The following is a 26,853-nucleotide window of genomic DNA, read 5'->3' as shown; positions in this document are numbered from 1 at the left end:
TTTTTGCAACTGCACAAGTTCTTGAAATTTTGCGGATTGACTGAGCTTGTCTTAATTAATGATGGACTGTCATTTCTCTTTGCTTATTTGAGCTGTCCTTGCCATAATATGGACTTGGTCTTTTACCAAATAGGGCCTTCTTCTGTCTACCACCCCTACCTTGTCACAACAACTGATTGGCTCAAATACATTAAGGAAAGAAATTCCACAAATTAATTTAACAAGGCATACCTATTAATTGAAATTCATTCCAGCTGACTACCTCCTGAAGCTGGTTGAGAGAAAGCCAAGAGTGTGCAAAGTTGTCAAAGGTGGCTACTTTGAAAAATCTCATATAAAATAAAACATTTTGGTTACTACATGATTCCATATGTGTTATATTATAGTTTGTCTTCACTATTATTCTACAATGTAGAAAATAGTAAAAATAAAGAAAAACCCTTGATTGAGTAGGTGTGTTAACTTTTGACTGGTACTGTAAGTATTCAGTACTTTGTTGAAGCCCCTTTGGCAGCCATTACAGCCTCAAGTGTTCATGGGTATGATTCTACACATTTGGCCCACCTGTATTTGGTGAGTTTCTCCTATTCGTCTCTTCAGATCCTCTCAAGCTCTGTCAGGTTGAATGGGGAGCGTTGCTGCACAGCTATTTTCAGGTATCTCCAGAGATGTTCAATCACTCAAGTTCGGGCACTGGCTGGGCCACTCAAGGACATTCAGAGACTTGTCCCAAAGCCATTCTTGCATTGTCTTGGCTGTGTGCTTAGGGTCATTGTCCTGTTGGAAGGTGAATATTTACCCCAGTCTGAGGCACACCTGTCACCATTATTACGTGCATCAGCGCTCATTGGACTCACCTGGACTCCTTTACTTTTTGATTGCCACACTATATCGGTCTACTCCTCAGTTTGTTCCCTGTGTTTTGGGGGAATTGATGTCGCTACGTTTTCCCCTGTCCAGACGCTGACCTTGTTTTTTTCTTGTCTGTTATCCATTAAATGTTCACTCCCTGTACTTGCTTCTCGTCTCCCGGCGTTGGTCCCTACAAAATGCTGACACCACTATTTGAAGCATCAGGGAGTTCTTGTTTTTTGTTGTTGGTTTTGACATCGGGTCTGGGTACCGCCACCGATGGAACCAGGGGTGCCTCAGCTGGCTCGTCAGGCTTCCCCGCCTTAGGTGGCATGAGAGATTTCCTTGCCTTGGTTGGCTTGGCAGGATCCCATCCCACATCATGCCCCAGCTGGCTCACTGGGCTCCCACGCCTCAGCCGGATCGTCGGGCTCCCTCGCCTCAGCCGGATCGTCGGGCTCCCTCGCCTCAGCCGGATCGTCGGGCTCCCACGCTTCAGCCGAATCGTCGGGCTCCCACGCCTCAGCCCAATCGTCGGGCTCCCACGCCTCAGCCGGATTATCGGGCTCCCACGCCTCAGCCGGATCATCGGGCTCCCATGCCTCAGCCGGATCATCGGGCTTCTACGCCTCAGCCAGGTAGTCCAGCACTATACCTCGGCCGGCCCATCAGCCTTTCCCAGGTGGGATGCCTGCTCCCGCTTCCCCTCTCTGGCACTCAAGGAAGCAAAAAGGTATATGTTATTCCATCCGTAAGGCAATCAAACAGGCAAAACGTCATTATAGAGACAAAGTGGAGTCGCAATTCAATGGCTCAGACACGAGACATATGTGGCAGGGTCTACAGACAATCACAGACTACAAAAGGAAAACCAGCCATGTCGCGGACACCGACGTCTTGCTTCCGGACAAGCTAACACCTTCTTCGCCCGCTTTGAGGAAAACACAGTGCCACCGACACGGCCCGCTACCAAGGACTGTGGTATCTCCTTCTCCGTGGCAAATGTGAGTAAGACATTTAAGCGTGTTAACCCTCGCAAAGGCTACCGGCCCATACTGCATCCTTAGCAGCGTCCTCAGAGCATGCGCAGACCAGCTGGCTGGAGTGTTTAGGGACATATTAAATCTCTCCCTATCCCAGTCTGCTGTACCTACTTGCTTCAAGGTGTCCACCATTGTTCCTGTATCCAAGAAAGCAAAGGTAACTGACCTAAATGACTATCACCCCAAAGCACTTACTTCTCTCATCATGAAGTGCTATCACCTCTACCTTTCCTGACACCCTAGACCTTATTCAAATTGCTTACTGCCCCAGATCAACAGACGATGCAATCGCCATCGCACTGCACACTGCCCTATCCCATCTGGACAAGAGGAATACCTATGTAAGAATGCTGTTGATTGACTATAGCTCAGCATTCAACACCATAGTACCCTCCAAGCTCATCATTAAGCTCGGGGCTCTGGGTCTGAACCCCGCCCTGTGCGACTGGGTCCTGGACTTCCTGATGGTCCGCCCCTAGGTGTTGAAGGAAGCAAACAACACCTCCACTTCACTGATCCTTAACACAGGGGCCCCACAAGGGTGCATGCTCAGCACCCTCCTGTGCTCCCTGTTCACCCATGACTGCGTGGCCACGCACGCCTCCATCTCAATCATCAAGTTTGCTGACGACACAACAGTAGTAGGCCTGATTACCAACAATGACGAGACAGCCTACATGGAGGAGGCGAGGGCCCTGTGAGTGTGTTGCCAGGAAAATAACCTCTCATTCAATGTTGACAAAACAAAGGTGCTAATCGTGGACTTCGGGAAACAACAGAGGGAGCACGCCCCTATCCACATCATCGGGACCGCAGTGGAGCAGGTGGAAAGTTTCAAGTTCCTCGGCGTACACATCACTGGCAACCTGAAAAGGTCCACCAACACAGACAGTGTGGTGAAAAAGGCGCAACAGCGCTTCTTCAACCTCAGGAGGCTGAAGAAATGTGTCTTGGCACCTAAAACCCTCAAACTTTTACAGATGCATGATTGAGAGCATCCTGTCGGGGTGTATCATCGCCTGCTATGGCAACTGCACCGCCCGCAACCGCAGGGCTCTCCAGGGGGTGGTGCGGGCGCAAAGCCGGGGTCAAACTACCTGCCCTCCAGGACACTTACAACACCCAATATCACAAGAATGCCAAAAAGATCAACAAGGGGAAAAAAACATTGCCTGTTCACCATGCTATTTTTAAAAATTGATTTAACTAGACAAGTCAGTTAAGAACCAATTCTTATTTACAATAACAGCCTAGGAACAGTGGGTTAACTGCCTTGTTCAGGGACAGAATAACAGATTTTACCTTGTCAGCTTGGGGATTCGATCTAACAACCTTTCAGTTACTGGCTCAACGCTCTAACCACTAGGCTACCTGCCGCTATCATCCAGAAGGCAAGGTCAGTACAGGTGCATCAAAGCTGGGACCGAGAGACTGAAAAACAGCTTCGATTACAAGGCAACCAGACTGTTAAATAGCCATCACTTAGTGGCTTCCGCCCGGTTACGTAACCCTGAACCTTAGAGGCTCCTTATATATTCATAGATCACTGGCCACGTTAATAATGGAACAATAGTCACTCTAATAATGTTTCAATATTTTTGCTTTACTTATCTCATATGTATGTACTGTATTCTATTCTAATGTATTTTAGTCTATGCCACTCCGACATTGCTCATCCTAATATTTATATATTCCTTAATTCCACTCTTTTAATTTTAGAATGTGTGTATTGTTGTGAATTGTTAGATATTACTGCACTATTTGAAGCTAGAAACACAAGCATTTTGCTACACCCGCAATAACACCCGCAATATCTGCTAAACATGTGTATGTGACTACTAACATTTGATTTGATTTGTATTTGTCACATGATCGTCTCCCCCCCCCCCACCCCCTGCAAAGACAACCAGCTAACTAAGTAATTTGACCATAGGTCTTGAAGTCTGTGTACCAAATATAGCCTTTACGGTTATAATCTAATCCTGCTGGCCATCTATGAACCTCTTTTTGTGTGCTCTATCCTGTCTGATTATCCATCAGTCTGACAAACACAATGAACAGAGAAACAATCACTCCACTAAGAACTTTATTTTAATTATTTTGATTGATGATTGATTGAATGCAAGTGCTGTATAGCTTTATGGTGATACTATATATGTGTATGTGTGCGTTTGTGTGAATGGGATTTTGTTTTATTGAATGAAAGTGACGTATAGCATCATTATTTAGTTTATTATAAACTCCTAAAAGGTGACTATTACAGAGTAGGTGTAAGACTGAGAAAAATAAAGCGAGGAAGGGAGAGTGAGAGAGTGTGTGAAAAGGGAGGGAAGTGATATGAAGAGTTATGCCTCAGCAGCAAAAGGCCGGGAGGAAGAGGAGTTAGAGATGCTTGGAGGGATAGAGATGTGGAACAAGGAGGAAGAGGAGGATGGTGTGGAGCGGGAGGAGAGTGGAGGGAGATAATGAAGAGGAGGAAGAGGAGAGTGGAGCGAGAGGAACATGGAGAGGAAGATCAACATGGATAGGAGGAGGAAGAGGGAGAGCACACTAGAGAGTATGTCTGTGCCAAGTCTCACCATTCACACAGCTTACTTTGTAAAATGTGTCTGTCTCATTTGTTGAATATACAGTACATACAAATCAAATCAAATAATTTGTCACATCTCCAGAATACAACAGGTGTAGATCTTACCATGAAATGCTTACTTACAAGCCCTTAACCAACAGTTCAAGAAATATAGTTAAGAAAATATTTACTAAATTAACTAAAGTAAAAAATGTAATAAAAATCAACACAATAAAATAACAATAACGAGGCTATATACAGGGGGTACCGGTACTGAGTCAATGTGCGGGGGTACAGGTTAGTCAAGGTAATCTGTACATGTAGGTAGGGGAAAAGTGACTATGCATAGATAATAAACAGCGAGTAGCAGCGTTGGATGTAAATAGTCCGGGTGGCCATTTGACTAATTGTTCTTTAGTCTTATGGCTTGGGGGTAGAAGCTGTTAATGAGCCTTTGGGACCTAGACTTGGTGCTTCGGTACTGCTTTCCGTGCGGTAGCAGAGAGAACAGTCTATGACTTGGGTGACTGGAGTCTTTGACAATTTTTTGGGCCTTCCGCTGACACTGCCTAGTATACAGTATACAGTGGGGCAAAAAAGTATTTAGTCAGCCACCAATTGTGCAAGTTCTCCCACTTAAAAAGATGAGAGAGGCCTGTAATTTTCATCATAGGTACACTTCAACTATGACAGACACAATGTGAAAAAAAAATCCGGAAAATCACATTGTAGGATTTTTAATGAATTTATTTGCAAATGATGGTGGAAAATAAGTATTTGGTTAATAACAAAAGTTTATCTCAATACTTTGTTATATACCCTTTGTTGGCAATGACAGAGGTCAAACGTTTTCTGTAAGTCTTCACAAGGTTTTCACACACTGTTGCTGGTATTTTGGCCCATTCCTCCATGCAGATCTCCTCTAGAGCAGTGATGTTTTGGGGCTGTTGCTGGGCAACACGGACTTTCAACTCCCTCCAAAGATTTTCTATGAGGTTGAGATCTGGAGACTGGCTAGGCCACTCCAGGACCTTGAAATGCTTCTTACGAAGCCACTCCTTCGTTGCCCGGGCGGTGTGTTTGGGATCATTGTCATGCTGAAAGACCCAGCCACGTTTCATCTTCAATGCCCTTGCTGATGGAAGGAGGTTTTCACTCAAAATCTCACGATACATGGCCCCATTCATTCTTTCCTTTACACGGATCAGTCGTCCTGGTCCCTTTGCAGAAAAACAGCCCCAAAGCATGATGTTTCCACCCCCATGCTTCACAGTAGGTATGGTGTTCTTTGGATGCAACTCAGCATTCTTTGTCCTCCAAACACGACGAGTTGAGTTTTTACCAAAAAGTTATATTTTGGTTTCATCGGACCATATGACATTCTCCCAATCTTCTTCTGGATCATCCAAATGCTCTCTAGCAAACTTCAGACGGGCCTGGACATGTACTGGCTTAAGCAGGGGGACACGTCTGGCACTGCAGGATTTGAGTCCCTGGCGCCGTAGTGTGTTACTGATGGTAGGCTTTGTTACTTTGGTCCCAGCTCTCTGCAGGTCATTCACTAGGTCCCCCCGTGTGGTTCTGGGATTTTTGCTCACCGTTCTTGTGATAATTTTGACCCCACGGGGTGAGATCTTGCGTGGAGCCCCAGATCGAGGGAGATTATCAGTGGTCTTGTATGTCTTCCATTTCCTAATAATTGCTCCCACGGTTGATTTCTTCAAACCAAGTTGCTTACCTATTGCAGATTCAGTCTTCCCAGCCTGGTGCAGGTCTACAATTTTGTTTCTGGTGTCCTTTGACAGCTCTTTGGTCTTGGCCATAGTGGAGTTTGGAGTGTGACTGTTTGAGGTTGTGGACAGGTGTCTTTTATACTGATAACAAGTTCAAACAGGTGCCATTAATACAGGTAACGAGTGGAGGACAGAGGAGCCTCTTAAAGAAGAAGTTACACGTCTGTGAGAGCCAGAAATCTTGCTTGTTTGTAGGTGACCAAATACTTATTTTCCACCATAATTTGCAAATAAATTCATAAAAAATCCTACAATGTAATTTTCTGGATTTTTTTCCCTCATTTTGTCTGTCATAGTTGAAGTGTACCTATGATGAAAATTACAGGCCTATCTCATCTTTTTAAGTGGGAGAACTTGCACAATTGGTGGCTGACTAAATACTTTTTTGCCCCACTGTATGTCCTGGATGGCAGGAAACTTGGCACCAATGATGTACTGGGCCGTATGCACTACCCTCTGTAGCGCCTTACGGTCGGATGCCAAGCAGTTGCCATACTAGGCGGTGATGCAACCGTTCAGTATGCTCTCAATGGTGTAGCTGTATGACTTTTTGAGAATCTGGGGACACATGCCAAATCTTTTCAGTTTCCTGAGGGGGAAAATATGTTATTGTGCTCTCTTCACGACTGTCATGGTGTGTTTGGACCATAATAGTTTGTTGGTGATGTGGACACCAAGGATCTTGAAACTCTCGACCCGCTCCACTAAAGCCCAATCGATGTGAGTCCATGATCAGATCCTTTATCTTGCCCACGTTGAGGGAGAGGTTGTTGTCCTGGCACCACACTGCCAGGTCTCTGACCTCCTCCCTAAAGGCTGTGTCATCGCTTTCGGTGATCAGGCATAGCACTATTGTGTTCATCAGCAAACTTAATGATGCTGTTGCAGTCGTTCTTGATCACACAGTTGTGAGTGAACAGGGAGTACAGGAGGGGACTAAGTATGCACCCCTGAGGGGTCCCCGTGTTGAGGATCAGGGTTTCCGGGATGATGGTGTTGATGTGAGCCATGACCTTTCAAAGCACTTCATGGCTACCGACATGAGTGCTATAGGGCGGTAGTCATTTAGGCAGGTAACCTTCACTTTTTGGGGGCACAGAGACTATGGTGATCTGCTTGAAACATGTTGAAAATGGGCTACGGAGAGCGTGATCACAGTCGACTGGAACAGCTGGCGTGCTCATACATGCTTCAGTGTTGCTTGTCTTGAAGTGAGCATAAAAGGCATTTAGCTCATCTTGTAGGCTCGCGTCGCTGGGCAGGTCGCGGCTGCATAGAGGTATTTCTGGGCATAGCAGTATTTCTTATAAGCGATCAAATTAGTGTCCCACTCCTTGAAAGCGGCAGCTCTAGCCTTTAGCTCGGTGCGGATTTTGCCTGTAATCCATGGCTTCTGGTTGGAATATAGCTGCTCAAAGCGGTTGCGTGGCATATTGCTTCCTATGTACAGTATGTATGGTACCCTGATGGCGGCGTTAATAGACCAGCATGGGGGACAGCGAAAAGGCCCCTTCCCAGAAACCACAGGCGCTGGTCCCTGAAGGCATTCAAAATGCAGCTTGTGCAGTCACTTTGTGATGGCTACAGTGGCAGGAAGTGGGGAGCCAAAAGTGTGGCACCAGGGGGTGTGGACCGAGTTGTTACTCATAATTTGACAGCAGGTCACTTCCTGGTGAAGTTTGAAGGGCACAAGAGCTAGAAGCACAGTTCAAACTTTAAAACGTGTAGACTAGTCTTCATATCATTTATACTTTTTAAACTATTAAACTTTTTGTCCTCCATCCACTTTCATGGGATTTCCTCAACATTCTAAAGGTCCCATTGTGACATCATCACTTCCAACATTCCATTCACTGTAATTGTAAAAATGCTACCTCGTGCACTGAGATGCAGTGCCTTAGACCGCTGTGCCACTCCGAAACCCCTGGTTAGGGTAGGTTTTATTAGTCACAGTGGGTACAACATCTCCTATACACTTCCTGATAAACTCAGTCACTGACACAAGTCAGCTACAGCTAATCTTCCACTAATTCAAATCTGAACTTGTAATTGTAATTTGCTCTTTGTTTTTGAGCTATATCTGTTTGTCATGTGTGAGAAAAGTTGCTTTATATTGAAATTTCTCAGTAATCTACAGCAGCGTTCTACAATTCTATTGGGGTCTACAGGGTTAAACGGTGTAAGAGGAGTAGTTTGCAGAATAATACAAATAATTAAAAGTCAAAAGTATGTTGAAGATTTAAAGTGTGTACTGTTGCTTCACAAGTTATACTAATACATGTGTTATTCAAATACAATTACAACATAGGTGTACTGTAATCAAATTAAACAAATTAAAGGAATGAAAGAAACAGTGTTTAGCAGGCACTAGTTAGCATCAAGCCTGTCTTTTGGCAAAGGTAAAAACCTATTAGCATTACAAAATGAAGCCTGACATACTGTAGATCTGGATTATGTTATTGCATGCCTGAATGAGGGCCATACATTCCTGGGAATGGAAATCATACCTTCCACCTGTATGGTAATAATGTATTGTATTTTACAGTAGCACGAACAACACCAACACTAGCAACACCTGAGTTGTGGGTACAATTCCCACTGGGGTCACATACCAATAAGTGTGGACTCGCTGTTGTCATTCTGTGAAATAGAGTATTGATATGTCATCAGAGCGAGTAGCTAAGTGGTGAATGTTAGTCACACTCGGTTTGTTGTTTTTATGAAATATGTTTTTAAGAAACAGCTACGGATTCAGCGGTGCGGTTAGCTTTTACTGCTGGGAATGCACGTTTGTGTCCCGGGATCCCACTAAATAGCTTAATAGTTGGCTGGTAGCCGTCAAGCTAATCGATTAGGCTAGCAGTGCTAGCCCACTGGTGCTTCTATCCATGGCTGGGCACAAATGTGCTAGGTGTGAGATGATTTCCACAAAAGAGGAGGGAGAAAAAGTGGAACTGATAAATTGACTTGTGTTTCTCTGGCCTAAATGCATCACCATCAAGCAGCTTCGGGAAGAGATTCTGCGGTTGCTTGCTCAGCTGTAGGCGATCTGAGGGATGACTACAACAACAAAAAATCCCACCCTCACTAGCACAAGGAAGAGAACAATTATCTCTGGCTCCCTCCGATGCTATCAGGGGTTCAGAACATTTCAGCCACCTCATTGCCCTAAATGAGCACCTGAAGAAATGACAGGATTTGCTATGAGAGCAAACTACACTTTTTAAACAAGACTGGATTTACCCTAACCACAGGGGTTTACGGATTATTTCCAGAAACATTGCAAACTGTTTTAGAGACTGACGGCCTGGGTCAGGAAGTGCTCCAGTCCTCCCTGTCATAATTAGCAACAGAGGACATGGAAAGCATATTAGGTCCCGTAGTGCGTTAAATGTAAGTAACCTAATATATGTTCCTCTAACTCCACTGAATACCTCTGTCAATCCGGCAGCTATCCATGTCAAGATCGGTTTATTGAATGTAAGATTTCTAAATAAGAAGTCGTTCATATGCAATGATTTTATAATTTTCAATGACATTGATACTTTCCTAAACAACAGCTGAATTGCAGGGCGCCAAATTCAAAAATATTACTAAAAATATTTATAATCATGCAATCACAAGTGAAATATACCAAAACACAGCTTAGCTTGTTGTTAATCCACCTATCGTATCAGATTTTGAAAATATATTTTACAGCGAAAGAAATCCAAGCTTTTGTGAGTGTAGCTTTCAATGCTAGATAATCTTCGGACGTTTCCACTCACGAGACTCCCAGTTACACAACAAATCTTCTTTTTGTTCGATAAATATTACTTTTATCACAAAAAAACGCCATTTGGGTTGCGCGTTATGATGAGAAAACTACAGCCTCATTCCGGTCCTGAAAGGAAGATGAAAATTTCCAAACGTATCAGATTAAAAAATATTACAAAAAATATTTATAATCATGCAATCACAAGTGAAATATAACAAAACACAGCTTAGCTTGTTGTTAATCCACCTATCGTGTCAGATTTTGAAAATATATTTTACAGCGAAAGAAATCCAAGCTTTTGTGAGTGTAGCTTTCAATGCTACAACAGCTTAGCCTTATATTAGCTTGGTCACGAAAGTAAGAAAAGCAATAAAATGAATCCCTTACCTTTGATAATCTTCGGGTGTTTCCACTCACAAGACTCCCAGTTACACAACAAATCTTCTTTTTGTTGGATAAATATTACTTTTATCACAAAAAAAAAACGCCATTTGGGCTGCGCATTATTTTGAGAAAACAAAAGCCGTGTTCCGTTCGACAAATCCCCAAAAGTATCCGAAATGGTCGTAGAAACATTTCAAATGTTTTTTATAATCAAACCTCAGGTTGTCTTTAACAAACATAATCGATAATATTTCAACCGGAGCATAACCTATTCATTAAGAGAGAAAAGGAAAATGGTGAGCTCCTCCTGCGCACGCAGAAAATATTCCGAGGACACCTGACTAGTTTTGAAAAAACTCGTTCATTTTTCAAAATATAAGCCTGAAACTATGTCTAAAGCCTGGTCACAGCCTGAGGAAGCCATTGGAGAAGGAATCTGGTTGATACCCCTTTAAATGGAGGTTAGACGGGCCAGGGAACACAGATTAAAAAAAATATATATATATCACGTCCGGGTTACATTTTCTCAGATTTTTGTTTGCAGAATAAGTATTCTTATTCACACAGACAATATTTTGACAGTTTTGGAAACGTTGGAGTGTTTTCTATCCTAATCTGTAAATTATATGCATATTCTACGATCTGGGCCAGAGAAAATGTCCGTTTACGTTGGGCACGTTATTTTAAAAAAAAATCATTCTGACCCATAGCGCTAAGAAGTTTTTTAATGCTAAGTGAAATTTTTCTTAAACCAGAGGATTAGATTTTAGTCCTCTAAATCATATCAAATCACATTATATTGGTCACAAACACGTGTTTAGTGCGGGTGTAGCAAAATGCTTGTAAAAAATAAAGTGATATGATCCTGGACTAGTCATTTAGGTGAGTTACCTTTGCTTTCTTGAGTACAGGAACAATGGTGGCCATCTTGAAACATGTGTGGACAGCAGACTGGGATAGGGAGAGATTGAACATGTCCGTTAACACACCAGCCAGCTGGTCTGCACATGCTCTGAGGACGCGGCTAGGGATGCCGTCTGGACCGGCAGCCTTGCGAGGGCTAACACGCTTGTCTTACTCACATTGGCCACGGAGAAGGAGGGCCCTGACCTTGGTAGCGGGCCACATGAGCACTGTGTTATCTTCAAAGCGGGCAAAAAAGGTGTTTAGCTTGTCCGGAAGCAAGACGTTGGTGTCCACGACGTGGCTGGTTTTCCTTTTGTAGTCCGTGATTGTCTGTAGACCCTGCCACATTTTGTGTCTGAGCTGTTGAATTGCGACTCCACTTTGTCTCTATACTGACGTTTTGCCTGCCTTGTGGGGCAATAACTACACTGTCTATATTCTGCCATATTCCCAGTCACCTTGCCATGGTTAAATGCTGTGGTTTGCACTTTCAGTTTGCCCGAATGCTGCCATCTATGCACGTCTTTTAAATGTATTAGTATTTAACCTTCATTTAACTAGGCAAGTCAGTTAAGAACAAATTCTTATTTACAATGACGGCCTACCCCGGACAAAGCTGGGCCAATTGTGCGCTGCCCTATGGGACTCCCAGTCATAGCCGGATGTGATACAGCTTGGAATCGAACCAGGGACTGTAATGAGGCCTCATGCACTGACATGCAGTGCCTTAGACCGCTGTGCCACTCCGAAACCCCTGGTTAGGGTAGGTTTTATTTGTCACAGTGGGTACAACATCTCCTATACACTTCCTGATAAACTCAGTCACTGAATCAGTGTATTCGTCAATGTTATTCTCGGAAGCCACTCGGAACATATCCCAGTCCGCGTGATCAAAACAATTTTGAAGAGTACATGTAGATTCCGATTGGTCAGACCAGCGTTGGATAGTCATTCTCACGGGTACTTCCTGTTTGAGTTTCTGCCTATAGGAAGGGAGGAGCAAAATGGAGTCATGGTCACATTTGCCGAAGGGAGGGCAGGGTAGGGCCTTGTAGGCATCCCGGAAGTTGAAGTAACAGTGGTCGAGTGTTTCGGCAGCATGAGTTCTACAGTCGATATGTTGATAGAATTTGCTTTGTTAAAATCCCCAGGTACAAGAAATGTAGCCTGAGGATATGTGGTTTCCAGTTTGCATAAAGTCCATTGGATTTCTTTGAGGGCTGTCGTAGTATCAGCTTGAGGGGCGATATACAAGGCCCCGACTATAACCGAAGAAAATTCTCTTGTGAGATAATACGGTTGGCATTTGATTGTGTGGTATTCTAGATCAGGTGAACCAAAGGACTTGAATTCCTGTATGTTATCACAATTACACGATGAGTCGTTACTCATGAAACAGACACCCCCGCACTTCTTCCCGGAGAGATATTTATTCCTGTCTGAGCGATGAACAGAGAATCCCACTGGCTGGACCGATTCAGACAGTATATCCCGGGAGCCATGTTTCCGTGAATGTTACAATCCCTGATGTCTCTCTGGAAAGATGCCCTCACCCTGAGCTTGTCGACTTTATTATCCAGAGACTGAACATTAGCAAGTAATATACTCGGAAGCGGTGGGTGGTGTGCGCGCCTCCTAAATCGGACTAGAAGACCACTCCGAATACCTCTCCTACGCCAGCATTGTTTTGGGTTGGCTTCTGGAATGGCCCTGGGGGCGCGTAATCCTGGTCATAATGATGGTAGTGCTGGTGAGTTCACGTCGCTCTGATATCCAATAGTTCTTCCCGGCTATGTGTAATAACACCCCAAAAATTCTGTCCTAACAATGTAAGAAATAATACATTCAAAAAAAATACTGCAAAGTTTCCTAAGATCAAGAAGCCAGGCAGCCCTCTCTGTCGGCACCATCTTTAACTTTTGAAACTACCCTTCCAGCCTTTTATCTACAGAAATCCAGACTGTCTGGCTGTGGTGGTGGGGTAGCCGTCATTCATAGAGACAAGTTTATATGTAGCCCTGTGTCATGTGGTGAATCTTCCTCATTTGAGAGGCTATCTTTAGCTTGAACAAGAAACAGCCCATCTTGTATATGTTAGTGTACCACCCTCCTAAACCTAATATTTTGTTCATTCCAGAATTCTCTGATAGGGTTAATATTCTTAGCGACCTAAACATTCATGTGTGTTGCCCAAACAATGCACTAGTTGAAAATGTTCTTATCATGTTAGAATCCTTTAACTTTGTGCTACATGCCACAGGGCCTACACAAAGGCCATACTTTTTATATTGTGCTGTCCCATGGTCTGAATATTGAAACTTGGAAAAACTATTGATGTGTGTGTCTCTAACCATCTCAGTATTGTTTTTAGAATGCTTTCTCCTCCTCCTCCTAAAAATGTGCCAGTCCCAACTCGCTCTTGCATCATTAACTCCACAACTGGTAGAAAATTCTTGAATGCTTTTTTGTCCTCTACCATTAATCCTGTTCTCTGTCTTTACACCTATGATTTGGTGAAAAGTTTCAATGACATACTGTATGTCAGGCTACTTTAGACTCAGTGGCACCAGTTAAAATCAAGAATAAATTGTCTGGCATAGTCTCACCCTGGTTTAATGACCACACTCGTGCTTTATAAAATGAACATAACTAATGTTCATGTACAGGCAAAAGGTCAAAACCAGTTCAGAGTCCAGTAGATACCGAAGGGCAGGCAGGTGGGAATGGAGTCCAGAAAACAGGCAAGGGTCAAAACCCGGGAGGACTAGCAAAGAGAAGAGAAAAAGGAGTACGGGAAAAACACACTGGTTGACTTGACAAACATGCAAGACGAACTTGCACAGAGAGCCAGGAAACACAGGGATAAATACATTGGGGGAAATAAGCGACACCTGGAGTGGGTGAAGACAATCACAAGGACAGGTGAAACAGATCAGGGTGTGACAGTGCCATTTAGCTGAATGTAAATGGAAGGCCAGCAAACTTTAAGTATTCTATGAGATAATAAAGGATCTGATGAGAAATTACAATGTTTCAGTAAAAGATGCAAGAGCGAAACACTTCTCTACCCTGATCTCTGAGAAATCCCTCAACTGGAAAATTATGTTTAAGACAATTGAGTGTGTTGCTGGTGCCATCCCTAACAGTGACATGCTTGCATCCCCTGATCTCTGCAAAAGGTTTTTACGATTCTTTATAGAAAATATTAGATCCTAGATTGACAGAAGCCGGCCAAGTACCAGCATTTCTGATCAGGAGACACTTGAGGCAACTACTCTGAGACTGTCTACTGCATGGTTCTCCAACTTGCGGATCACAGGCCGAATTTGGCCTGTGGATGATTTTATTTGGCCCCCCCAATATGTTTTTATTTTACATTTGTATTCTTGGACATAAAAGACTGCAGTCTACAAGTTATTTTTTGTTATGTTACGGCCCTAACGGGCCCTGCATCTCAACCAGTAGCCAATACTGGCTAAAGATCTCAAGCAGGGATACAGCAACTTCCAGAGATGGTCAGGTTCTTGGGCTTTACGGTGGCCACTCTGGTTTGGGTGTCCTTGGCAGAACCGTGTCGCTGTAACCAAGTGGTCACATATCATTCTGGGTTCCACTGCGGAAGAGCAGGTCAGTGGAGTTTTATGAACATCAAGGCAGAGGTGAATTTTTTGATTTTTTTTTGACTTTCTGACGTAGTCAAGACTCAAATGGGCCTATACAGTGCACACATGTAGGCTACAGTTCTTCCTCCTTCGCCAGAATAAGACGAGGAAGAAACCACCATTTACCTACCTCCTAGGCTGCTGTAGCCTACATATTTATTTGTTTTGTCATTCAATGGTTTTTCGTGCTCCTTAGCGCTCCCCCAGCACTACACACCTGATTTCTTGTGTAGTGCACTATTTCTTGTGTAGTGCACTATTTCTTGTGTAGTGCACTATTTCATCAATAAAAAATAAACAAAATCGCAGAACCCAACCAGCCACACTACTTCCCACAGCTATGGGAGTAGCTAGCCTCCATTACTATAATAATGATAGCGATAATCAATTGTAAAAAATACAATAGACCTACTAATAACAACAGGCTACAGCCCACAACTTTATTATGAATACAATCAGCAATAGCAATGGCATGGAATACATATAAAACATAATTGCATAGAATTCTAAACATCATAACCTTTGATCTTGTATTTTTCAAGTAAATGTATTGAGCTTTCAAAAGTTCTCTTGTTGCTATCCCGTAAACACATACTGTAGTTGAAAACTACACATTTGCAACATCTTCGGTGGTTAATCCACTTATGTTTCAAAGACCACAAGGCAAAGCAACATACAAGTTGAAACATTTTATTGAAGTACACACTGTACTTACCGGAGCGTAGTCCAGCAGATTGGAAGCAGCAGTATGGATTGCTTCCCATTGAAATTAATGAACTTCCACCGGAACGCATACAGTTTACCACAGTTGGTTTTTACGCAGTGTAAGATCAAGTGTGTGGCGAAGTTTGTATCGTTAACTGTATTCAAGATAACTTTTGGCTGTGTTTGTGTTACACAACCTGTCATGGATTCCCAGAAGTAGGCGAGTAAATGAGATGTTTTTTTGCAGTGATGAGCGGCTAGAGATGGTGTTTGATCATACACTGCCTGTGGTGCAAACCCACTCCCTATTCCCTGAGGCTAAATGCTCAGACCAGCCCCTCAGTAAGCAGCTCAGATCTGGGAGGGAGATAGTTGACAGTACACTGTTGAATGAAAACAACTGGCAATCACCCTACAGGAGGGATGCACGTGCGACATACAAACACAGACATGAACAAAAATATTAAAAAACACAAACATGCATTCATGATACAAACACACTCTCACACTGCTGAGTAGTCTATACGCTTGCAGACAGACAGACAGACAGACAGACACTACCACACAGTCTGACCGTGCTGCATCTCTCCCTCAGAACATGACGAGTGTGCCAGTGGGCAGAGCTCCTGTGATGACAATGCCATATGCACCAACACCATCAGAGGCCACCTGTGCTCCTGTAAGCCTGGCTACGTGGGGAACGGCTCCATCTGCACAGGTAAGGCCTCACCCTCCATGCCTCTCTACCCCCTCTCTCTACCATCCTGAGCTCCATCGAGACCCCTACCCCATACTCTAGACATCCACAACCCCATCAATTTTTACTCTTCTCTCCTCATCTGCAGAGGAAAGGTCCCCCCTTCCTTGCGATCCCTAACCCTCTACACCAGGCGTGTCAAGCTCATTTTGCCCAGCTAGCCAGATTCAGTCTTCAACCGAGGTCCGGAGGGCCACACTTAAACTGTATTATATTTCCTGACCATCAAAATGTGCAACAGATTTTCCTCTATCCATTGCTTTTGGAATTTCAATGCACCCTGGTTGTCTAGCTTTTGTTTTATATACATACAGTTGAAGTCGGAAGTTTACATACACCTTAGCCAAATACATTTAAACTCAGTTTTAAAAATTCCCTGTCTTTTTTTTTTCTTTTTTTCTTTCACCTTTATTTAACCAGGTAGGCTAGTTGAGAACAAGTTCTCATTTGCAACTGCGACCTGGTCAAGATAAAGCATAGCAGTGTGAACAGACAACACAGAGTTACACATGGAGTAAACAATAAACAAGTCAATAACATGGTAGAAAAAAAAAAAAAAGAGAATCTATATACAATGTGTGCAAAAGGCATGAGGTAGGCAATAAATCGAATAATTACAATTTAGCAGATTAACACTGGAGTGATAAATCATCAGATGATCATGTGCAAGAAGAGATACTGGTGTCTTAAGTCAGTTAGGATCACCACTTTATTTTAAGAATAATAGTAGAGAGAATGATTTATTTCAGCTTTTATTTCTTTCATCACATTCCCAGTGGGTTAGAAGTTTACATACACCCAATTAGTATTTGGTAGCATTGCTTTAAAATTGTTTAACTTGGGTCAAACGTTTTGGGTAGCCTTCCACAAGCTTCCCACAATACATTGGGTGAGTTTTGGCCCATTCCTCCTGACAGAGGAACTGAGTCAGGCTTGTAGGCCTCCTTGCTCGCACACACTTTTTCAGTTCTGCCCATAAATGTCCTATAGGATTGAGGTCAGGGCTTTGTGATGGCCACTCCAATACCTTGACTTTGTTGTCCTTGTTGCCATTTTTCCACAACTTTGGAAGTATGCTTGGGGTCATTATTTGCGACCATGCTTTAACTTCCTGACTGATGTCTTGAGATGTTGCTTCAATATATCCACATAATTGTCCTACCTCATGATGCCATCTATTTTGTGAAGTGCACCAGTCCCTCCAGCAGCAAAGCACCAACACAACATGATGCTGCCACCCCCGTGCTTCATGGTTGTGATGGTGTTTTTCAGCTTGCAAGCCTCCCCCTTTTTCCTCCAAACATAACAATGGTCATTATGGCCAAACAGTTCTATTTTTGTTTCATCAGACCAAAGGACTTTTCTCCAAAAGTACGATCTTTGTCCCCATGTGCAGTTGCAAACCGTAATCTGGCTTATTTATGGTGGTTTTGGGGGAGTGGCTTCTTTATTGCTGAGCGGCCTTTCAGGTTATGTCGATATAGGACTTGGTTTACTATGGATATAGATACTTTTCTACCCATTTCCTCCAGCATCTTCACAAGGTCCTTTGCTGTTGTTCTGGGATTGATTTGCACTTTTTTTGCACCAAAGTATGTTCATCCCTAAGAGACAGAATGCGTCTCCTTCCTGAGCAGTATGACGGCTGCATGGTACCATGGTGTTTATACTTGCGTACTATTGTTTGTACAGATGAACGTGGTACCTTCAGACGTTTGGAAATTGCTCACAATGATGAACCAGACTTGTGGAGGTCTATAATTTTTTTTCTGATGTCTTGGCTGATTTCTTTTGATTTTACCATGATGTCAAGCAAAGAGGTCATGAGTTTGAAGGTAGGCCTTGAAATACATCCACAGGTACACCTCCATTTGACTCAAATGATGTCAATTAGCATATCAGAAGCGTCTAAAGCCATGACATTTTCTGGAATTTCCCAAGCTGTTTAATAGGCACAGTCTATTTAGTGTATGTAAACTTCGGACCCACTGGAATTGTGATACAGTGAATTATAAGTGAAATAATCTGTCTGTAAAGAATTGTTGGAAAAATGACTTGTGTCATCCACAAAGTAGATGTCCTAACCGACTTGACAAAACTATAGTTTGTTAACTATAAATTTGTGGAGGGGTTGAAAAATGAGTTTTAATGACTCCAACATAAGTGTATGTAAACTTCCGACTTCAACTGTATATACAAAAGTCAAAGGTTTCAGAACACCTACTTATTCTAGGGTTTTTCTTTATTTGTACTATTTTCTACATTGTAGAATAATGGGTAAGACATCAAAACTATGAAATAACACATATGGAATCATGTATTAACCAATAAAGTGTTAAACAAATCAAAATATATTTTATATTTGAGATTCTTCCAACAGCCACCCTTTGCCTTGATGACAGCTTTGCACATTCTTGGCATTCTCTCAACCAGCTTTACCTGGAATGCTTTTCCAACAGTCTTGAAGGAGTTCCCACCTGTGCTGAGGACTTGTTTGCTGCTTTTCCTTCACTCTGCGGTCCAACTGTCACGCCCTGGCCATAGAAAGGCTTTTATTCTCTATTTTGGTTAGGCCAGGGTGTGACTAGGGTGGGCATTCTAGTTTATTTATTTCTATGTTTTCTGTTTCTTTGTGTTTGGCCGGGTGTGGTTCTCAATCAGAGGCAGCTGTCTATCGTTGTCTCTGATTGAGAACCATACTTAGGTATCCCTTTTTTCCACATGTCTTTGTGGGAAGTTTGCTTTTGTTTAGGGCACATATCCTTTAGCTTCATGGTTTGTTTTTGTAGTGTTTGTTGTTTTGTTCGGCGTCTTTTTTCCAAATAAAGAGAAAATGTACGCTTACCACGCTGCACCTTGGTCCTCTTCCTTTAACGGCCGTGACACCAACTTATCACAAACCTTCTCAATTTGGTTGAGGTCGTGGGATTTTGGAGGCCAGGTAATTTGATGCAGCACTCCATCACTCTCCTTCTTGAGAAATTAGCACTTGCACAGCCTGGAGGTGTGTTGGATCATTGTCCGGTTGAAAAACAAATGATAGTCCCACTAAGCCCAAACCAGATGGGATGGCATATCTCTGCAGAATGTTGTGGTAGCCATGCTCGTTAAGTGTGCCTTGAATTCTAAATAAACCACAGACAGTGTCACCAGAAAAGCACCCCCACACCATAACAACTCCTCCTCCATTGTTTACGGTGGGAAATACACATGCGGAGATCATCCGTTCACCGACACCGCATCTCACAAAGACACAGTGTTTGGATCCAAAAATCTCAAATTTTGGACTCCAGACCAAAGGACAAATTTCCACTGGTCTAATGTCCATTGCTTGTGTTTTTTGGCCCAAGCAAGTCTTTTCTTCTTTTTGGTGTCCTTTTGTAGTGGTGTCTTTGCAGCAATTCGACCAGGCTTGATTCACACAGTCTCCTCTGAACAGTTGAAGTTGAGATGTTTCATTTATTTGAAATCTGAATCATTTATTTGGGCTGCAATTTCTGAGGCTGGTAACTCTATTGAACTTATCCTCTACAGCAGAGGTAACTCTGGGTCTTCCATTCCTGTGGCGGTCCTCATGAGAGCCAGTTTCATCATAGTGCTTGATGGCTTTTGCGACTGCACTTGAAGAAACTTTCAAAGTTCTTGAAATGTTCCATATTGACTGACCTTCATGTGTTAAAGTAATGATGGACTGCCGTTTCTCTTTGTTTATTAGAGCTGTTCTTGCCATAAGATGGACTTGGTCTTTTACCAAATAGGGCTATCTTCTGTATACCCCCCTTACCTTCTCACAACAAACTTTCAAACGCATTAAGAAGGAAAGAAATTCCACAAATGAACTTTTAAGAAGGCACACCTGTTAATTGAAATGAATTCCAGGTGACTACCTCATGAAGCTGGTTGAGAGAGTGTGCAAAGCTGTCATCAAGGCAAAAGGTTGAAGAATCTAAAATCTTGTCACGCCCTGACCTTAGAGAGACGTTTTATTTCTCTATTTAGTTAGGTCAGGGTGTGATGTGGGGTGGGCATTCTATGTTTGGTATTTCTTTGTGTTTGGCCGAGTGTGGTTCCCAATCAGAGGCAGCTGTCTATAGTTGTCTCTGATTGGGAATCATACTTAGGTAGCCTTTTTTTTCCCACCTATGTTGTGGAATCTTGTTTTTTGTTAGCTCTGTGAAGCCTGCAGAACGTGTCATTCGTTATTCTTTTTGTTGTTTTTGTTTGGTGTTCTGAGTAATTAAAGAATCATGAACACTTACCACGCTGCACCTTGGTCTCCTTCAAACAACGGACGTTACAAATCTAAAATATATTTTGATTTGTTTAACACTTTTTTGGTTACTACATTATTCCATATGTGTTATTTCATAGTTTTGATGTCTTCACTATTATTCTACATTGTAGAAAATAGTTTTTTTTTAAATAGAAAAACCCTTGAATGAGTAGGTGTTCTAAAAATTTTGACCGGAAGTGTATTTGATGGGATGTATAGACATTATGGACAGTATGTGGATAGAATATTTACTATATCTGAAGAATATGTAGGATAGAATAAGGACAGCAGCCTCTAAGGTGCAGGATTGAGTAACCGGGTGGTAAGCGGCTAGTGACAGTGACTAATTTCAGGATAGATTACTGGGAGGAGGCCGGCTAGTGATGGCTATTTAACAGTCTAATGGACTTGAGATAGAAGCTGTTTTTCAGTCTCTCTCGGTCCCAGCTTTGATGCACCAGCACTAACCTCTCCTTTTGGATGATAGCGGGGTGTACAAGCCATGGTTTGGGTGGCTTCCTATGACACCGGGTGCTATAGATGTTCTGGAGAGCAGGCAGTGTGCCCCCGGTGATGCATTGGGCAGGCCGCGCCAGGTGTGTCCCTTTCCAAATCATGTCCAATCAATTGAATTTACCACAGGTGGACTCCAAACAAGTTGTAGAAACATCTCAAACCTCATAGCAAAGGGTCTGAATACTTATCTAAAAAAACTTTTTTTTTGCTTCGTCATTGTGCTTCGTCATTATGGGGTATTGTGTGTAGATTGATAAGAAAAAAATATTTAATACATTTTAGGATAAGGCGTAACAAAATGTTGAAAAAGGGAAGGGGTCTGAATACTTTCCAAATTCACTGTATGGGTGTTTTTATAAAGTGGTGACCATGAGTCTCCGGCAAGGAAAACACCTCTCCTCTTCTCATCATTTTCCCTTTTTCTTAACTCTCCTCTCCTAATCTCGCTCTATTAATCTTGTTCTGTTTCCCAGGAAAAGAAACACAATCGTCTCTTCTCTTCCCCTTTTGCTCCAGTACTGTCTTGCTGTCTGTCCCCCGTGTAGACCTAATAAGTGTGTAATTAGAGTGCAGAATAGTGGGAATTCTCTTTATTTGGGAGTGAGACAGGTGTGTTTGTGCACGCGCGTGTGTGTTTGTGCGCGTGTGTGTGTGTGTGTATCACACCTGTCGTCTCACCACCACCTCCCCGTGTCCCTCTGTAATAGAGAGGTATTAGGATGGGAAGCAGGTGGAAGGCAGGTCTAGGGAGAGATCAATGCAATTTGCAAAGTGCCTTCCAGACAATTTCTATGCTGGATTGTCTCCAACACCAGGCACACAGCAGCCACTGACAAAAAAGAGGGAAAAAAGTGCCATCGAACAACTTCAATGCCACCTCCACATTTTTCACTCTGAAAGTCATGAGTAATATGCATTTCCCCAGAAAGCACAGAGCTGCCTGCCTGTCTGCCGGTGAGGTGTAATGTAGCTCCACAGTAGAGTGGGCTGGGCTTATTTCCTCCTTCAGCAGGCTCTTCTTGGACCTTTGCCGCTAAGATCTCAGGGGAGCTAAGCGTGCAGTCTCTTTCTCTCTCTAAATAAGGCAGATGTGCTCTGCAGAATAAATCTGTCTGACTTCATTGGCCCTGTTCTGCTCCCAGACACTGCATGGTGATTACATTGCACCTCAGATCCGTATTACTGGAGAGTAATTATGAATTGTATTGTTGGTTTCCCTAGTGACTCTACCAGCACAATTTATTTTTTCAGCCAGCGGATTGACAGAATAGGGAGACTGTAGAGACTATAGCAAGTGTATGAACTAAACCAATGCATTGCCATAAGCATGGCTATGGGCAAGGCTTTTGTGTGTCTGTGACAGAAAAAGATAAAAGACAGTTTATGCAGAGGTTGTTTACATATGCATGCACACACACAAACACGCAAATACACACACAAATTGGCCCTCCCTCTCATACCCACTGTCACAGAGATGATTGCTGGTTCACATGAAGCTTGCATGGAAATGAGAAGCTTGAACTTGTCCCATGTGGCTCAGTTGATAGAGCATGGCACTTGCAATGTGAGGGTTGTGGGTTTGATTCCCATGGTGAAAAAGTCAAAGAAATGTATGCACTCATTAATGTATGTCTCTGGAAAACAGTGTTTTCTCAAATGTAATGTAAATGTTGAACTCCTATCACCCTTTCTTTCTCTCTTCTTCCTTCTCTCTGTCGTCATGTTAATCTCAGAGGAGCAGCGAATGTGCCATTGCGTGAAACCCCAGCACACAACAATAGGCGGGCCACTGAAGTTCAATCAGACCCCAGCTAAAGATTATAGATCAGTATTGTCACCCGCTTCCTGCTTAATGAACAGAGGCGCATTGTAAATCCTTTTGTCGGCTGCAAAATGAGCTCCCTAATCTTGTTAATGGTATTCTTTTCTCTTTCTCTAGGACCGGTTTGTTGTACACAAAAGAGGTTTTTAAAAAGAGAGGATTTCAGCGGGGCCTAAACACTGGCTTAGAGAACAATGGGAGATGCCTGCTCTTTTCTCATCATTCTGAGCTAATAACGTGCGGCTGTGTTCGAATAGTCTAACCGCGTGCCGCAGTGGTTTGATACTGAGGGTAATGATGTTCGCTGCATTGGGGGAAATGGAGTGAGGGAGGAGGAGGAGGGAGGGAGGAGGAGTGTCGGAATTGGAGATGATGCTGTTCTTGTTTCCCTGCAATATTTATTTTTACAAATTTGGCAGGACGGTAGGAATACACTGTACGTTGTGCTGTTCAGATCCGCGCTGGAGGCCATGGTGGTATTTTCTCAACATTTAAAGGTTATAGGAGGAAAAAGCATGTATGATTAATTGGAAAATGTAAAAAAACTTGTTTCTGCATGTGGTACTAATTATCAAAGCAATTATTTTTTGCCTTGTCCTGCTATTGGATTTAGCTGCGGTAGAGTAAAAAATAATGTGTCTTCAGTCATCATCTCAGATCCTACTCCTCACAGAACGGCAGTTGTGTCCCAGATGGCACCGTATTCCCTATATAGTGCACTACTTTGGACCAGGGCCCATCGGGCTTTGGTCAACAATAGTGCACTATATAGGGAATACGGTGACATTTGGGACCCAGTCAGCATCAGAGGGGAGCTTCTTGTGTGTGTGTGCTTAAGCCCTCCCAGGCCCACCCATGGCTTTGCCCCTGCCCAGTCATGTTAAATCCATAGATTAGGGTTTAATTTATTTATTTCAATTGATTTATTTCCTTATATGGCTGTAACTCAGTAACATCTTAAATTGTTGCATGTTGCGTTTCTATTTTTGTTCAGTATAAAACAATTCCATAGCACCAACCTAATTAATTAAATAATTAATCACCCAATATATAGAGTTCTGTGTAAACCTCAAGATCCAGACACACACACACACACACACACACACACACACACGTACAGAGTACACACACACGTGCACGCAAGCACACAAACACACAAGAAGCTCCCCTCTGATGCTGACTGGGTCCCAAATGTCACAGCCAATCAGAATTAGATTTCCCCACAATAGGGCTTTAGTACAGACAGCAATATTCCTCAATTTCATCAGCTGTCCTGGTGGCTGGTCTCAGACGACCCCACAGGTGAAGAAGCCTGATGTGGAGGTCCTGGGCAGGTGTGGTTAGACGTGGTCTGCGGTTGTGAGGCCGGTTGGACGGACTGCCAAATTATTATTATTTTTTTTCCCACCTATGTTGTGGAATCTTGTTTTTTGTTAGCTCTGTGAAGCCTGCAGAACGTGTCATTCGTTATTCTTTTTGTTGTTTTTGTTTGGTGTTCTGAGTAATTAAAGAATCATGAACACTTACCACGCTGCACCTTGGTCTCCTTCAAACAACGGACGTTACAAATCTAAAATATATTTTGATTTGTTTAACACTTTTTTGGTTACTACATTATTCCATATGTGTTATTTCATAGTTTTGATGTCTTCACTATTATTCTACATTGTAGAAAATAGTTTTTTTTTAAATAGAAAAACCCTTGAATGAGTAGGTGTTCTAAAAATTTTGACCGGAAGTGTATTTGATGGGATGTATAGACATTATGGACAGTATGTGGATAGAATATTTACTATATCTGAAGAATATGTAGGATAGAATAAGGACAGCAGCCTCTAAGGTGCAGGATTGAGTAACCGGGTGGTAAGCGGCTAGTGACAGTGACTAATTTCAGGATAGATTACTGGGAGGAGGCCGGCTAGTGATGGCTATTTAACAGTCTAATGGACTTGAGATAGAAGCTGTTTTTCAGTCTCTCTCGGTCCCAGCTTTGATGCACCAGCACTAACCTCTCCTTTTGGATGATAGCGGGGTGTACAAGCCATGGTTTGGGTGGCTTCCTATGACACCGGGTGCTATAGATGTTCTGGAGAGCAGGCAGTGTGCCCCCGGTGATGCATTGGGCAGGCCGCGCCAGGTGTGTCCCTTTCCAAATCATGTCCAATCAATTGAATTTACCACAGGTGGACTCCAAACAAGTTGTAGAAACATCTCAAACCTCATAGCAAAGGGTCTGAATACTTATCTAAAAAAACTTTTTTTTTGCTTCGTCATTGTGCTTCGTCATTATGGGGTATTGTGTGTAGATTGATAAGAAAAAAATATTTAATACATTTTAGGATAAGGCGTAACAAAATGTTGAAAAAGGGAAGGGGTCTGAATACTTTCCAAATTCACTGTATGGGTGTTTTTATAAAGTGGTGACCATGAGTCTCAGGCAAGGAAAACACCTCTCCTCTTCTCATCATTTTCCCTTTTTCTTAACTCTCCTCTCCTAATCTCGCTCTATTAATCTTGTTCTGTTTCCCAGGAAAAGAAACACAATCGTCTCTTCTCTTCCCCTTTTGCTCCAGTACTGTCTTGCTGTCTGTCCCCCGTGTAGACCTAATAAGTGTGTAATTAGAGTGCAGAATAGTGGGAATTCTCTTTATTTGGGAGTGAGACAGGTGTGTTTGTGCACGCGCGTGTGTGTTTGTGCGCGTGTGTGTGTGTGTGTATCACACCTGTCGTCTCACCACCACCTCCCCGTGTCCCTCTGTAATAGAGAGGTATTAGGATGGGAAGCAGGTGGAAGGCAGGTCTAGGGAGAGATCAATGCAATTTGCAAAGTGCCTTCCAGACAATTTCTATGCTGGATTGTCTCCAACACCAGGCACACAGCAGCCACTGACAAAAAAGAGGGAAAAAAGTGCCATCGAACAACTTCAATGCCACCTCCACATTTTTCACTCTGAAAGTCATGAGTAATATGCATTTCCCCAGAAAGCACAGAGCTGCCTGCCTGTCTGCCGGTGAGGTGTAATGTAGCTCCACAGTAGAGTGGGCTGGGCTTATTTCCTCCTTCAGCAGGCTCTTCTTGGACCTTTGCCGCTAAGATCTCAGGGGAGCTAAGCGTGCAGTCTCTTTCTCTCTCTAAATAAGGCAGATGTGCTCTGCAGAATAAATCTGTCTGACTTCATTGGCCCTGTTCTGCTCCCAGACACTGCATGGTGATTACATTGCACCTCAGATCCGTATTACTGGAGAGTAATTATGAATTGTATTGTTGGTTTCCCTAGTGACTCTACCAGCACAATTGATTTTTTCAGCCAGCGGATTGACAGAATAGGGAGACTGTAGAGACTATAGCAAGTGTATGAACTAAACCAATGCATTGCCATAAGCATGGCTATGGGCAAGGCTTTTGTGTGTCTGTGACAGAAAAAGATAAAAGACAGTTTATGCAGAGGTTGTTTACATATGCATGCACACACACAAACACGCAAATACACACACAAATTGGCCCTCCCTCTCATACCCACTGTCACAGAGATGATTGCTGGTTCACATGAAGCTTGCATGGAAATGAGAAGCTTGAACTTGTCCCATGTGGCTCAGTTGATAGAGCATGGCACTTGCAATGTGAGGGTTGTGGGTTTGATTCCCATGGTGAAAAAGTCAAAGAAATGTATGCACTCATTAATGTATGTCTCTGGAAAACAGTGTTTTCTCAAATGTAATGTAAATGTTGAACTCCTATCACCCTTTCTTTCTCTCTTCTTCCTTCTCTCTGTCGTCATGTTAATCTCAGAGGAGCAGCGAATGTGCCATTGCG

General features: G+C 42.9%; 1 protein-coding gene across 1 annotated transcript in view; it reads left to right on the top strand.

Moving 5' to 3' along the window:
- LOC139576292 (protein kinase C-binding protein NELL1-like) overlaps positions 1–26,853 on the top strand; it is a 528,592-nt gene that overhangs the window by 385,932 nt on the left and 115,807 nt on the right. The window contains exon 14 of the mRNA XM_071402224.1: positions 16,267–16,389. Coding sequence (XP_071258325.1) covers positions 16,267–16,389 — 123 coding nt within the window. The remainder of the gene's footprint in view (positions 1–16,266; positions 16,390–26,853) is intronic.

Source organism: Salvelinus alpinus, chromosome 5, assembly GCF_045679555.1.
Source record: "Salvelinus alpinus chromosome 5, SLU_Salpinus.1, whole genome shotgun sequence".
NCBI lineage: Eukaryota > Metazoa > Chordata > Actinopteri > Salmoniformes > Salmonidae > Salvelinus > Salvelinus alpinus.
The sequence above is the reverse complement of the archived record's forward strand: the minus strand, read 5'-3'. Positions and strand labels throughout refer to the sequence as shown.